This window comes from Borostomias antarcticus, assembly GCF_949987555.1.
Source record: "Borostomias antarcticus genome assembly, chromosome: 4".
Taxonomy (NCBI): domain Eukaryota; kingdom Metazoa; phylum Chordata; class Actinopteri; order Stomiiformes; family Stomiidae; genus Borostomias; species Borostomias antarcticus.
In genome coordinates, this window is record NC_140237.1 from 12,231,673 (window position 1) to 12,248,066 (window position 16,394).

At 49.2% G+C, this 16,394-nt stretch overlaps 1 protein-coding gene across 1 annotated transcript in view; it reads left to right on the forward strand.

Moving 5' to 3' along the window:
- Window positions 1-16,394, forward strand: part of LOC311308546 (E3 SUMO-protein ligase PIAS1-like) — a gene marked incomplete at its 3' end in the record, with an annotated part of 75,241 nt that overhangs the window by 20,009 nt on the left and 38,838 nt on the right. The window contains exon 2 of the mRNA XM_084437514.1: window positions 138-645. Within this exon, the coding sequence (XP_084293640.1) occupies window positions 141-645 (505 nt within the window). The 5' untranslated portion in view covers window positions 138-140. The remainder of the gene's footprint in view (window positions 1-137; window positions 646-16,394) is intronic.

Below are 16,394 nucleotides of genomic sequence, written 5' to 3' on the forward strand. Positions count from 1 at the left end.
CTCTCTCCCTCCATCCCTCCACTCCTCTCTCTCTCTCCCTCCATCCCTCCTCTCTCTCTCTCCCTCCATCCCTCTCCTCTCTCTCCCTCCATCCCTCCTCTCCTCTCTCTCCCTCCATCCCTCCTCTCCTCTCATAGCAGATGGTGATGAGCCTACGTGTGTCGGAGCTGCAAGTGCTGCTGGGATACGCCGGGCGCAACAAGCACGGGCGCAAACACGAGCTGCTGAGCAAAGCGCTGCATCTGCTGAAGGCCGGCTGCAGCCCCGCGGTGCTCATGAAGATCAAGGAGCTGTACCGCCGCCGCTTCCCCGCCAAGATGCTGTCCCCCGCCGAGATGGCCCTACCCGGGCCGCACCACCCGGCCTCCGGAGGGGGGGTGGCCGGGGGGGGCGTCGCCCTGCCTGCCGGACTCACCCAGCTGGCGTACGAGGGCCACGCGGGGCACGGGGGCGGAGCCGCCTCTCCGGCCGCCCTGCTGCCGCTGTCGCTGCTGGGGCCCGGGAAACACGAGCTGGGCGGCGGGCTGGCGGGTGGGGGGCACCTCCAGGCGGCGGGCGCGCTCCACCCGCTCCACCCTGACGTCAAACTGCAGAGGCTGCCCTTCTACGACATGCTGGGCGAGCTCATCAAACCCACCAGTCTAGGTGAGGGGGCAGCGGGGAAGGGAGTGTGTGTGTGTGTAGGCTGGTTGGGTGTGTGTGTGTGTGTGTAGGCTGGTTGGGTGTGTGTGGTGTTTGTAGGCTGGTTGGGTGTGTGTGGTGTTTGTAGGCTGGTTGGGTGTGTGTGGTGTTTGTAGTTTGGTTGGGTGTGTGTGTAGGCTGGCTGGGTGTGTGTGTGTGTGTAGGCTGGCTGGGTGTGTGTGTGTGTAGGCTGGTTGGGTGGGTGTGTGTGTGTGTGTGTGTAGTAGGGCTGTCCCTAACGACTATTTTTCTAACGATTAATCTAGCGATTATTTTTTCGATTTGTCGATTAATCTAACGACTAATTTAACGATTATTCTAACAATTATTTTTTTACTGTTCGATTAATATATCACTTAATTTTCCCAAAATAAATGTCAATTTGTGGAAAAAGTCCTCCACACTGCTTTGCCTCCTGAAAATATTAAGCACATTAGTTAATTAAATAGCTAATGCTAATAGTGGCATATTTAAAAATAAGACTTTTTTTAATGTTTTCTCAGGCGAGAAAGTAACCATGTAGATTCCCAATATGTGGTCAGTTTATCCAAATAACCTCTGTTTTCGGAGATTTTAGCACACCGTTCTTCAAAAGCTCCGGTAGCTTCCCTGTTGCCTAGCAACATGTGCTTGTAAACAAAATGCTCTGCGCCCTACCTCGTGCAAAGCACAAATTTCTTATCATGTGTAGGCCCCTTAATTTCCACCTCACTGCTATGTTTAGCCAACTTGAATGCCAACATGGCCATTTAGAAGTCTGTCCATCACCACAACACATAGCTAGCTAGTAGCTACATGGCTTGCTAACGTTACTCTCGCTGCTATGTTATGATTAGCTAAATTGATGCTAACGTAGCCATTTACGTGTGAGCACCACAATGACAATAGGCTACCGTAGCTAGCCAGCTACATAGCTAACGTTACTAACACCAGAAGACATACAAACTGTGGTGAGCTACATTGCTTGTGTAACATTAGCTAGTAGCTATCCATTTTTCACTCATACACGGCCGGAAAAGTGAACAGAAATACAACGGTGACTTACGGTGCTATCTTGCGGCTGTCTTCACAAAGAGCTCCGGGATGCTTTCGCTTCAAGTGCTCGTTCATTGCAGATGTACTGCTGTGATAAGCCATTTCAATTTTGCACAGTTTACAGAGCACCACATTGTTCGGTTTTTGTCTGAAGTACTCCCACACTTTGGACGATCGTGGGCGAGGTTTTTTAGCTGCCGGCTCTGCCGGCTCTACTCCGGGGACCTCCATGTTTCCACTGGTCGCAGCCATGTTGTTTATTTGCGACGCATCGACGCACATTACGCAAGTCGACGTATTGACGTAGTCGATTACGTCGACGCGTCGTCCCAGCCCTAGTGTGTAGGCTGGTTGGGTGTGTGTGTGTGTTTGTAGGCTGGTTGGGTGTGTGTGTGTGTGTGTAGGCTGGGTGTGTGTGTGTGTGTGTGTGCGTGTGTGTGTGTGTGTGTGTGTGTGTAGGCTGGTTGGGTGTGTGTGTGTTTGTCATGTGTGTGTGTGTGTTTGTAGGGTGTGTCTATGTGCATCTGTAATTGATTGTGGGTGGTGTCTCAGATTAGGCTGAATGAGTCCTAGCCTCTGCCTGGGATAACAAACGACAGCTTTGAACTTTAAAGCTTTTCAAATTCTAGATGACTCATGTTGTGGTGTGTTTGTTCAGGGGTGCAAACTCGTCACCTTTTGGCGAAATTCGCCGCTTTGATTCCGAAATAGTTCAGTGTGATTCATGTATATCCGGTGATTTAAAAAAAAATGGGGTCTGGGTCTGTGAAAACAGAGTCACAGGGAATGAAATAAAAACCACTGAAACCACTGAGTTGTCAAAAGAAAGGCTTCTGTGCTTGGTGCTGTTCATTCATATGTCTAGCTGTGCTAGTTATATCAGCTCTTGCTACAGTAGCACTTGTGGCCAGCTAGACTAGGCTACCTGCTAGTCTACCAGCCTGATGACGCTAGCGAGTGGGCCGTTCAGCTAAACATGGCAGGGCAATGTTAACAAGGTCGTACAAAGACAGCGGAGCGACATCCATCCATTTTGTACCACGATAAATTATAGGGCTGATAGTAGCCTACCAAAATCAATCAAAAACTCTCGAAATGGTGTGTGTGTGAGAGAGAGAGAGAGAGAGAGAGAGAGAGAGAGAGTGAGAGTGAGTGTGAGTGAGTGACATCTAATTTTCATCTATTTCTAAAGACTGTAAACTTCAGCTATGATACAGAGGAAAATAAAAGCTGTAAGGTATAACTCGATACTAGACTCTAGAGCAGGGGTACCCACACTTTTACTGTGTTACTTTAAAAATGACCAGCTCAAAAAGATAGAGTTTTTGATTTATTTTGCTACTATCAGCCCTCTAGTTTATCACGGTACACAATAAAACCGAGTAAAAACCGAGTTGGTTAATTATCAAGAGTTTATGGATGTTGCAACGCCTACCTGAACATTAAAGTATTTGCGTTGCGTTATTACCACAGCCCATATACTACAAGCCTAAACCTAATGAAATCAGCCCCATGAACAAAATACTGGGCTAGCCAGCTAAACTGCAGGACACAACTGTCACACTTGTAATCTACAAAGTACAGTAGCAGGAGGCGAATGCTGTTCATCTGGACGAGGCTGGAGACGGGACTTGCCTCTGCACACCAACCTCATTGCCAAGTCGCCATTTTATTTAATAGCTTTTTTTAATGTCTGGAGATCTACCAGCATTGCCTCTGCGATCTACTGGACCCCTGCTCTAGAGTCTATACAACAAACCTGCTCTAGAGTCTATACAACAAACCTGCTCTAGAGTCTATACAACAAACCTGCTCTAGAGTCTATACAACAAACCTGCTCTAGAGTCTATACAACAAACCTGCTCTAGAGTCTATACAACAAACCTGCTCTAGAGTCTATACAACAAACCTGCTCTAGAGTCTATACAACAAACCTGCTCTAGAGTCTATACAACAAACCTGCTCTAGAGTCTATACAACAAACCTGCTCTAGAGTCTATACAACAAATCAGAGAAAGATAATTCAATAGCTTTGTCCCTGAGCCTAATGTTTCCAGCCTAAGGTGTATGGTTTTGGAAATGATAGAGAAACGCTTAAATAATGCATTACACTTTAACTAAACCTGTTAAACTTTAGATTTAGTCAACTAAAATGTTAATGATATTTAGTCACTAAAAATAGACTAAAACTAAACCAATTCAGTCTGACTGAATTGTGAGTCTAGCTATTAGTGTGCTACAGGTTTCAGTAAGTGAGACCAACAGCAGGAGCAAAAGAGACACCAGCACCTGAAAATATGCAGCGGGAAAATAAAAATGCCAGTGCTGCCCTATATCCTGTCCCATATCCTGTCTCATATCCTGTCCCATATCCTGTCTCATATCCTGTCCTATATCCTGTCCCATATCCTGTCCCATATCCTTTCCTATATCCTGTCCCATATCCTGTCCCATATCCTGTCCTATATCCTGTCCTATATCCTGTCCCATATCCTGTCCCATATCCTGTCCCATATCCTGTCCTATATCCTGCCCCATATCCTGTCCCATATCCTTTCCTATATCCTGTCCCATATCCTACTCCGTGACGGGTCCCTGGACCCTCCTCAGGGTAAAATCCACTGTAAATCCACGTTTTAACGCTGATATTTAAAAAATATAAAAAATCTTCCTGGGAGGACATGCCCCGGATGCAGAGAGGAGGCTTGCATCTTTGCTAGTGAGTTGAACCATGGTGTTGGAAGTCTGTCATTTCTGTTCCATTCCTGGTAAAAGGCTAAATGGTCTCAAGTTTTCAAAGAATCTCTCTCCTCTGAATTGAAAACTAGTGCAATTAGGCCCACATTTCTGCATCAAGCTTTTAACTGGTTGATAAGAGTTTGTATATTTCATAAGGAATGCATAACACTGCCAAATGCACCTTGTCCTCGTGCAAAAGGAAGTCGAGTGCAAATCTATGGAAATGTCTACATTCTTCAGCATTTGCATTTTAATGGAGTACGGGGCCATCTTGTGATTAATTTGCCTCCGGCTGCATGTACAAACACACCACCCCCGGCTACACACACACGCACACACACACACACACGCACACACACACACACACACACACACACACACACACCCCCGGCTCCATCACACACACGCATACACACACGCGCACACACACACACACACACACACACACACACACACACACACACCCCCGGCTCCATCACTGCGCACACACACACACACACACACACACACACACACACACACACACACACACACACACACACACACACACACACACACACACACACACACACACACACACCGTTTCACTCGCTCCTTCCTCTACCTACTCTCTCCTCTTTCTTGGTCTCTCCCTAAGAATTTGCATGCAAAGTGATGAAATTATACAGGCATACACCTGTGCCTGCAAACCACAGCTATTTGAATGCCTGGCCCACACACACGTACACACAATGGCAAGACCACACAAAACACAGAGCCACACATGTTCTTCACATAAATAATGCATGGTGATTACATTATTCCCCTCCAACAGAGAGAGAGAAAGAGAGAGAGAAGAAATATGAGGGAGAGGAAGGATGAGTGAAAAATAGGGAGGGGAGAGAGAGAGAGAGAGCGAGAGAGAGAGAGAGAAAATGGAATACTAGAGTGAGGGATAGATTGGAAATGAGAGGGAGGGAGTGTGTGTGAGAGAGAGAAGCCTTGGGTGGAGGGATGGGTGATGAAGCTAGCTCATTCCAGGAGTCTCAAGATGGGATTTCTTCCCCTTAAATTAGCAGCTAATGAATAATGACCACAGGTAGCTTTGAGAAGATGACCCTCTTTATCCCAATAATAACACCAAGCACGGTAATGAAGCAGTGTGATTAATTGTAAATTGCCCCCCTAGGCACACTGAGGGAGACGTGCAGTCTATCTCTCTCTCTGTCTCTCCCTCCCTCTCTTTCTCTCTCTCTCACTCTCACTCTCTCACTCCCTCCCTCCCTCCGTTTCTCTGAATCTCTCCTTTTTGTGTCTCACTCACTGACTTTGTCTCCCACTCAGACAAAACGAGATCTGAGCCAGATAGTGTGTGTGTGTGTGTGTGTGTGTGTGTCTCAATCATGTGTGCTGCCTGATTATCTCTAGCTTCCCTGCCCTCCCCTCTCTTTCTCTCTCTCACTCACCCTTCTCTGATTATCAACCCCCCACCTCTACTCCCTCCCTCCCTCCCTCCCTCCCTCCCTCCCTCCCTCCCTCCCTCCCTCCCTCCCTCACTCACTCACTCACTCACTCACTCACTCACTCACTCCCTCTCTCTCTCTGATAGCGCTAGCAAGCTCTCTGGCTCCTCCCCCTCCCCTTTCCATGCCTTGTGCCTCTCCCTGTGTTTATCTCTTTCTCTCTGTCTATCTTTAGCTCTCTTCCCCTCCCCTCCCTCTCTCTCACTCTCTTTCTCACCCTTTCTCTCTCTTCCCTTGTTATCATTAGCTCTCTTCCCCTCCCCCTCCCTCTCTCACTCTCTCTCTCACCCTTTCTGTCTCCCTTTCTCTCTTTCCCTGTTATCTTTAGCTCTCTAACCCTTCCCCCCCCCTCCCTCTCTCTCTCCCTCTCCCTCTCTCTGTCTCTCTCTGTCTCTATCGCTCACTCTTATCTCTCTCTTTTCCCTCTGTCTCTGTCACATGCACACCCAGTCTCTCTCACTCACTTTCCCTGTCTCTCTCTCTCCCTCTCTTCTCCTCTGTCTAATGTCTATCATTAGCTCTCTCTCTCTCTCTCTCCCTCTCTCCCTCTCCCTCTCTCGTCTGCAGGGTAGGCAGTAGCCCCTCTCCTGCGCTGTGGAAGGAAACCCTTTTAGACTTATCAGTCTAGCATGGAGAGCTGAGCTGGCCTGCAGTAGTCCTTCCTAGCAGCCTAGCAGACAGATCGACAGCAGAGAGAACTTCTCTCATCACGGTGGTGGTGACGTTAATGTTTTTCAAACTCTGATCTTGTGGTCATCATCATCATCTTTTGGCATAGCATGCGTCTGTATCCATTATAGATATCACTGTGGGGCGCATACATTATAAATGATTTCATTTACTTTGTTCCCCGGCGAGATTGGCTGCTGATTTCAGATCTGATGAGAGATCAGCGCATATTAAGCACCTGTCACATTTGCAGTTTTCCATGGAAATTCCCGAGTAGGCGTGTACTCATGTTAATTCCAGAGTAGGCGTGTACTCATGTTAATTCCAGAGTAGGCGTGTACTTTTTGTCTTAGAAATATTCTTTGCAATGTTTGTCTGCCACCGTGGTGGTTCCGTGCCTGATGTATTAGAATGTAGGCTGCATTTAGTGTCTGCTCACATGTCTATAGCGTAAGACCATATACATACACTATTTCTCCATATACATATGCAATTTATAAGGTTGTGGAAAAAAAACATCAAGTTCACATTCATGAAATAGTGGTAAAACAAAACAAAGTCCTTCACCTCACAATCGGTCAACATTTGGAAATGTCTGCACGCTGTTGCTGTATTAGTCTTCTCTTACCCTCAGTCTATCATTAAGCTGCTACAGGCTAACCGTTCAAACGAGCACACTTCAAACAAACATAAAATGGCTGATAACCACTAACGCTCACCCCAAACAAGATGGCTGATAATAACCACTAACGCTCCCACCAAACAAGATGGCCGTCACATGTCCAGCCAGGCCCAGAGGAACGAGGGCTTAGCAGGCTCTGGAGGAGGATCTTAACAGGTTCTGGAGGAGGACCTGAGCTAAGCTCTTAACGGGCTCTGGAGGAGGACCTGATCTCAGCTCTTAACGGGCTCTGGAGGAGGACCTGAGCTCAGCTGTTAACGGGCTCTGGAGGAGGACCTGAGCTCAGCTCTTAATGGGCTCTGGAGGAGGACCTGAGCTCAGCTCTTTAAAGCCCAACCAGCAGTTTGTATTGGTATGACCACACCAGCGTTGCGCAATTTCCTGTGTTTTGTTTTCATTAACATGAATAATTTTCGTGGGGCACCATGACTGGGGCCCAGGCAGCACACAACACTACAGCACACACACACACACACACACACACACACACACACACACACACACACACACACACACACACACACACACACACACACACACACACACACACACACACACACACTTATACTTTATATACTGATACACACACACACACACACACACACTTATACCCTATATACTGATACACACACACACACACACACACACACACACACTTATACTCTATATACATATACACACAGACACACACACACTTATACTCAATGATGACGTCATTGTAAATGAGAGCTTGCTCTCAATTGACTCTCGAGGTTAAATAATGATTGAATGAATGAATGAATACTCTATATACTGATATTGTCATGGAATTTAACACACAGTCTCAAGACTATTCAGATTCATATCTTTTCTATTCATCAAGTCCCCTGAAAACCCCTAGGTTTCAATCTCCCTTTATAATTATAAACACCCAACCCTCCCTTTTGTAATTGTAAACAGACTCCTCTGCCTCGCTCTTCATCCCTTCTTTGTTCAAGTCAGAAAGGCCACACCTTGTCCTTCCTGCCCTGACTCAGACCTTTGTCTATATTCAAAGTATATTCAAAGTGAGTTTTCATCCCCGCCCACTGGGTGATATCCGACTCAGCCAATCAAATGACACCTACTACCTCGTTGGTTTGAAGCAATATAAGGAGCAGTTTGGCGATCTGACTTTCACTTCTCTGATAGAATCACTCTGTGTTTTTACTATTGAAGTCCGTTTGCAACCGTATTGTTTCTTAATAAACCTGACTGAACATCTTTTTAAGCGAACCCAGGCTTTGGCAAATACTTTCATTTTTAAGCAACTACAATATGCACACACACATACACACACAGTGACACACCTTTCATTAACACAAAACTAGTTCCCATACATGTCCTCACTAGCCAACACAAAACCGAGCCTTTCCCCTAACGCACAGCCCGTCTTGAAATACAGCTCAACCAACCAACCAGTCAACCAACCACTCAACCAATCAACCAGCCAACCAATCAAACAATCAACCAATCAACCAACCAATCAACCAATCAACCAACCAATCAACCAACTCAGCTGTCGACACACACAATCACACACATGCACACACACACAAACACACACACGTCTAGAAAAATAGACTAGCTTTCAGTGGTCTCTCCTGCAGCTTATAAAAGCATTCAGCCTTCCCGTTCTAAAAGCTCTTTTACGGGTACTCTCTCCACACGCTGGGAGGATGGAAGGCCGTACGAGTCAGAACAACAGATACAGGTACAGGTGTGGGCTCATATCAACAAGCTAAGAGATGGTGTGCCGGGAAGGCTCCGCACACACACACACACACACACACACACACACTCCCCTGTACTGTATCTGAACAAGCAAATGCTAATCATTGCTCTTGGCATAAAGGGGGAAGAACATTCTGGAAGATTCTCGGTTGTTAAAGGGGCGGGATAGTGGTAAAGGGGCGGGGTAGTGGTGTAGCTAGTATCCATGTTTTCTCAGTTGTTAAAGGGGTGGGGTAGTGGTGTAGCTAGTATCCATGTTGACTTTTTGCAGTGGGGTTTGATAGCTTGGCAGAGGGAGGGACAGGGGAGTTCTGTATGTGTGTGTACACCTTATACAAGTGTGTGTGTGTGCGTCTATGTGTGTGTGCGCGCACCCGTGTACATGTCTCCGCCTAGCCTAATTCTTGTGCGTGTGTGTGCACCTCTGACTTGTGTGTGTATGTGCATTCAAATACGTGTGTGTGTGTGTGTTTGCGTGTGTGTGTTTGTGTCTTTGTACGGGAGTACACAAGTGTATCAAAGTCACTAGCAGGCTAGCATCTCATAGACTCCAGCTAGGCTTGGTTCCACTAAAGAGGCCAGGCCTGGCTAAGGCTGATGGGCTTTTACATCCAGCTGTTCTCTTGATAGTTCTGGCCAAATCCATTGCCTGCGCTGTGCACTTCCCTTTAGGTAGTGAAGTAGACCAAGACACAGTGGCTAATCTGGACATGTACACATATTTGATGTTAAATAAAAGTAGGGGAGTTCATTAAACATACACTATATGGACAAAAGTAGCCAAAAGTAACAGGAGCTTTTATGACATCCCCTTCTAAATTCATAGACATTGATACGGAGTTGTCCCCGCTTTATCAATAGCTTCCACTCTTCTGGGAAGGCTTTCTACAAGATTCTGGAGTGTAGGCTCCAGAAGAGCGTTTGTGAGGTCAGACACTGATGTTGGACGAGAGGGCCTAGCTCGCAATCTCTGTTCTAGTTCATCCCAAAGGTGTTGGATGAGGTTGAGGTCAGGGCTCTGAGCGGGCCAGTCAAGTTCTTCCACACCAGCCTCACACAACCACGCCTTTATGGACCTTGCTTTGTACACTGGGGCACAGTCATGCTGGAACAGAAAAGGGTCTTCCCCAAACTGTTACCACAAAGTTGGAAGCATAGAATTGTCCAAAATGTCTTGGTAAGCTGAAGCATTAACATTTCCCTTCACTGGATCTAAGGGGTCTAGGCCAACCCCAGAAAAACAATCCCAGACCATTATCCCCCCTCCACCAAACTTTACAGTTGGCACAATGCTGTCAGGCAGGTAACGTTCTCCTGGCATTTGCCAAACAGACTCGTCCATCAGACCGCCAGATAGAGAAGCGTGATTCGTCACTCCACAGAACACGTTTCTACTGCTCCAGCGTCCAGTGGCGGCGTGCTTTACACCACTCCATCCCACGCTTGGCCTTGCGCTTGGTGATGCAAGGCTTGCGTGCAGCTGCTCGACTATGGAAACTATGTTGGCTATGTTTATAGAGGCAGAGTGCATGGCTAGGTGATTGATTTTATACACCTGTGGCAATTGGACTGGATGAAACGCCTGAATTCAAAGGTTAAGAGGTGTGTTCAATACTTTTGTCCATACAGTGTATTTGTGTTCACTAGTTGACAGTTGACAGACGGAGGGCCCGCCTGCGAGCGCCTGGTGGCCGGGCTTACCATGGAGCCCAGCCGGGCCCAGCCCGAATAAGCAACGTGGCAACACCATCCCATCCTCCGTCCCGTGGACCCACCAGGAATTGTTGGGGTCGGGTGCGCTGCCAACTAGGTGGCGGTGAAGGCGGGGGGCACCGACGGACTGGACCCGGGCGGCAAAGGCTGGCGGCAAAGGCTGGCTCTGGGGACATGGAACGTGACCTCGCTGGGGGGGAAGGAGCCGGAGCTTGTGAGGGAGGTGGAGCGATACCAATTACACCTGGTGTAACCTCCACGCACAGCACCGGCACCGGAACCAAACTCCTGGATAGGGGTTGGACTCTGTTCTTCTCCGGAGTTGCTCACGGTATGAGGTTTAAGGCAGGTGTGGCTATACTAGCTAGCCCCCGGCTGAGTGCCTCTGTGCTGGAGTTCACCCCAGTGGACGAGAGGGTCGTGCCTAAGTACTGTGGGGGAGGGGGACTCTGTGGTTTGTGCTTATGCACCGAAAAGCAGTGAAGTCCTATTTGGGGCTCCTGCAGGGGACTCCACTGTCCAATTTGGAGACTTCAATGCACACGTGTGCAATGATGGAGAAACTTGGAGGGGCGTGATTGGGAGGCATGGCCACCATGATCTGAACCCGAGTGGTGTTTCATTGTTGTACTTCTGTGCTAGTCACGGTTTGTCCATGAGAAACACCATGTTCGAACACAAGGATGGCCACAAGTACACCTGGCATCAGAACACCTTAGGCTGAAGGTCGATGATCGATTTTGTTATCATATCATCTGATCTGAGGCCATGTGTTTTGGACACTCGGGTAAAGAGAGGGGCAGAGCTGTCCACTGATCACCATCTGGTGGTGAGCTGGTTTCGATGGCGGGGGAAGCTTCTGGACAGACCTGGAAAACCCAACCGTGTAGTGAGGGTGAACTGGGAACGTCTGGAGGAAGAGCCTGTCAAGAGAGATTTCAATTGCCACCTCCGGTGGAGCTTCTCAGGCATCCCTGTGGAGGTTGGGGACATTGAGCATGAGTGGTCGGTGTTCAAAGCCTCCATTGCTGAAGCTGCAGCTGGGAGCTGTGGCCTGAGGGCCATAGGTACCTCAAGGGGCGGTAACCCTCGGATACCGTGGTGGACAGCGGTGGTCAGGGAAGCCGTCCGACTGAAGAAGGAGGCCTTCTGGAATATGTTAGCCCGGGGGACTCCAGAAGCAGTTGCAGGGTATCGACTGGCCCGGAGGGCTGCGACTTCGGCCGTGACCAAGGCAAAGCAGCGGGTGTAGGAGGAGTTCGGAGAAACCATGGCGAAGGACTTTAAGTCGTCACCAAAGTGTTTCTGGAAGACCATCAGACACCTCAGGAAGGGAAAGCGGGGGACCATCCAAGCTGTATACAGCAAGGAAGGGACACTGCTGACCTCAACTGAGGAGGTTGTTGAGCGTTGGAAGGAGCACTTTGAGGAACTCCTGAACCCGACTAATCCACCCTCTACGATCGAGGCAGAGCCGGAAGATGATGGGGGGCCATCGTCAATTTCCCTAGAGGAGGTCACTGAGGTAGTCAAACAACTCCACAGTGGCAAAGCCCCAGGGACTGATGAGATCCGTCCAGAAATGCTGAAGGTGCTGGGTGTTGAGGGGCTGTCTTGGTTGACACGCCTCTTTAACATTGTGTGGAAGTCCGGGTCAGTGCCAAAGGAGTGGCAGACTGGGGTGGTGGTCTCAATATTCAAAAAAGGGGACCAGAGGGCGTGTGCCAATTATAGAGGCATCACATTACTCAGCCTCCCAGGGAAAGGGTACTCCAAGGTGCTGGAAAGGAGGGTCCGGCCGATAGTCGAACCTCAGATCGAAGAGGAACAATGCGGATTTCGTCCTGGTCGTGCAACCACTGACCAGCTCTTCACTCTCGCAAGGATCTTGGAGGGGGCTTGGGAGTTTGCCCAACCTGTCTACATGTGTTTTGTGGACTTGGAGAAGGCTTATGACCGGGTGAGAAGTTCAGTCATCTGGGAGAGACTCGGGAGTAGAGCCGCTGCTCCTTTCTCTCGAAAGGAGCCAGTTGAGGTGGTTCGGGCATCTGGTGAGGATGCCTCCTGGGCGCCTCCCTAGGGAGGTATTCCAGGCATGTCCGGCTGGGAGGAGGCCGCGGGGTAGACCCCGGACCAGGTGGTTGGGACTACATCTCCGCACTGGCCTGTGAGCGGCTAAAGATTCCCCAGGCAGAGCTTGTTGATGCTGCTAGGGAGAGGGATGTCTGGGGCCCCCTGCTGGAACTGCTGCCTCCGTGACCCGACCCCAGATAAGCGGATGAAGATGGATGGATGGATAGTTGACAGTGCAAGGGTACTCAAATACAAATCCCAAAGTGGCACCATTTTCCCCCAATAATCCAAAGGTCCGTCCTTTAAGAAAACAATTGTAAATCAAATCACCATTTCTCCATCAAACCCCACCCCACCCCCACCCCCGAACCGGTTCTCACACCCACCGAACAAAGGTGAATCAAACCATTCCAAGTCCTGTCTCCTCTCCTATCTCCTCTCTTCTTGTCTCCTTCTTCTCCTCCTGTCTTATCTCCTCACCTCCTTTCTCCTCTCCTTTAGTCAACGAGTGATTGGCAGCGGCAGTTGTAGAGATATTTGGGCGGTAGGAAGGAGCGCATGCAGAGTGCCAAGAAGAGACCCATTGATCCAGGGAGGCGCATGCATGGGTCACAGCCCCGGAGCCAGCCAGCGAGTCGGAATATTAAGACAAACACTATTCTGAGGCCTGATCAGCCAAAATAGATCTAGCTTAGCTCTCCCATCCCCTCCTCTTGCCCTCTGCTGTCCAGAACATGTCCACGCGCCCACCTCAGAGGACAGAGCAACGCGCCCCCCTCAGAGGACAGGTCAACGCGCCCCCCTCAGAGGACACGTCAACGCGCCCCCCTCAGAGGACAGGTCAACGCGCCCCCCTCAGAGGACAGGTCCACGCGCCCCCCTTAGAGGACAGGGCAGCACACGACCGAAGGCGTGGATTCCTCTGCGCTACAACACGCCTATGGAAGCGCCACAAAACCACAAAACAGTGTTGTCTCTGTAAGAGACAGAGGTAGTGGTCCAGTAGAGATGGCAGAGATATCTTTAGAAAGATAACTGAGATATTGTGTGCGTGTGCGTGTGCGTGTGTGTGTGTGTGTGTGTGTGTGTGTGTGTGTGTGTGTGGGAGCTGGGGAGGACAAATCAGAGGCTGAACAGAAACCCAGTTGGGTGGGGGAGGGGGAGGGGGAGAGTAGGATGGGGGAGGAGAGAGTATTAGAGCTTAGAGCTGGAGAGAGAAGGAGAGAGAGAGTCAGAGAACAAGAGGAGAGAGAGAGAAAGAGAGAGAGAATTGCAGAGCTGGAGAGAGGAGAGAGAGCCATTGAACAAGAAGAGAGAGAGAGAGAATGGCCGAGCTGGAGAGGGGGGTGGGCATGAGAGAGAGGAGAGAGAGTGGTAGAACTAGAGAGCTATGGGGTTGCGCAGGAAAGACAGAACAGAGAATGTGGAAGAGAGAGAGAAAGCTAGAGAATGAGGGGAGGAAATGGAAGAGCAAAAGAGAGCAAGAGGGGGAGAGACTGGGGAAGGTAGAGAGAGAGAGCAGGAGAGGGAGAGACGGCATGGCGAGAGAACAGTCGAAATGAGAGAGAGAGAGAGAGAGAGAGAGCATTAGGGGGTGAGTGGTAGAGCTAGAGAGAGAGAGAGAGGGAGAGGGAGGGAGAAACAGTCTATTTATAGACAGCAGGCCGGGGGGAGGAGGAGGAGGAGGAGGAGGAGGAGGAGGAAGATGATGGTTGTTAGGAACCGCACTTCAGGCTTGCAGGATTTTTGTTTTTCCTCCAGTCCTTGTATGCCGATGCAGAGCAGAGCTCATTAGGGGCACTGGCAGATCCACAGCACCCTGGTGTTGAAGAGAGAACAGCAGCCTGGGTGTTGAAGAGAGAACAGCACCCTGGTGTTGAGTAGAGAACAGCACCCTGGTGTTGAGGAGAGAACAGCACCCTGGGTGTTGAGGAGAGAACAGCACCCTGGTGTTGAGGAGAGAACAGCACCCTGGGTGTTGAGGAGAGAACAGCACCCTGGGTGTTGAGTAGAGAACAGCACCCTGGGTGTTGAGGAGAGAACAGCACCCTGGGTGTTGAGGAGAGAACAGCACCCTGGGTGTTGAGTAGAGAACAGCACCCTGGTGTTGAAGAGAGAACAGCACCCTGGGTGTTGAGGAGAGAACAGCACCCTGGGTGTTGAGGAGAGAACAGCACCCTGGTGTTGAGGAGAGAACAGCACCCTGGTGTTGAGGAGAGAACAGCACCCTGGTGTTGAGAGAACAGCACCCTGGTGTTGAGGAGAGAACAGCACCCTGGTGTTGAGGAGAGAACAGCACCCTGGGTGTTGAGGAGAGAACAGCACCCTGGGTGTTGAGTAGAGAACAGCACCCTGGTGTTGAGGAGAGAACAGCACCCTGGTGTTGAGGAGAGAACAGCACCCTGGTGTTGAGGAGAGAACAGCACCCTCAGCCTGGTGGCAGGGAAACAACCCAGTCCCCAGTAAACACTGATGTGATGAAGGGAGGTACCCAATCCATCTGGGAATCATCTGGGGTGTGTGTGTGTGTGCGCATGTGTGTTTGTGTGTGTGTCTGGGTTTGGGGGGGGGGATTATACTCCACACACACAAACACACACACACACGCGCACACACACACACCTCCCCCTAAACGGAAAGTAATTAGCTCTTTAAAGCATGCTGTCGGGAGAGCGGGAGAGAGAGACCCCCCAGCTCGCCTCGCTACTCTGTGATCATTCTGATCATTTCCTGCGTCTGCAGGGTTTTCCAGCTCCAATGTGGCCGTTGGCACGACTACATGCTCTGCATCGCCCCCGAAACAAACCCCTCCCAATTCATTCATCCATCAAACATAAGAACAAACCCCTCCTACTTCATTCATCCATCAAACATAAGAACAAACCCCTCCTACTTCATTCATCCATCAAACATAAGAACAAACCCCTCCTACTTCATTCATCCATCAAACATAAGAACAAACCCCTCCTACTTCATTCATCCATCAAACATAAGAACAAACCCCTCCTACTTCATTCATCCATCAAACATAAGAACAAACCCCTCCTACTTCATTCATCCATCAAACATAAGAACATAATAAGGAAAGGCAACTCAGAGATGCATAGGTTGGAGAGGAAGACCGAGGGAGACAAAAAATATAAAAAATAAACAACCCATAGGTTTGTCTTTGTTCTGTGTGTGTGTGTGTTTGACTTGCTTGAAAGAATATTCTGGCTGTTACAACTGTAGCAACAAGGTTTTAATCCAATACTGGTCATTTTCTTCTCCGGGCTGCCAGTGAAAACATCTAAGCAGCAGCGTGCAATATCTAAATGTAGGAGAAACCCTCGGGTCTGTGTGTGTGTGTGTGTGCGTGTGTGCGTGTATGTGCTAGGTTTGCGTGTAAGTGTGCGGGCGAGGTCAATTGTTTGTATACGTGTGTGTATTAGTGCATGTGTGTGCATGTTTTAAAGGAGTAGTAAAGGGAAAAGGCATGTTTAGCCCTGTTTTAAGGTTAGTTATGATCATATACAATGGTTCAGATCAAAACGTTGACAAAACTAGCA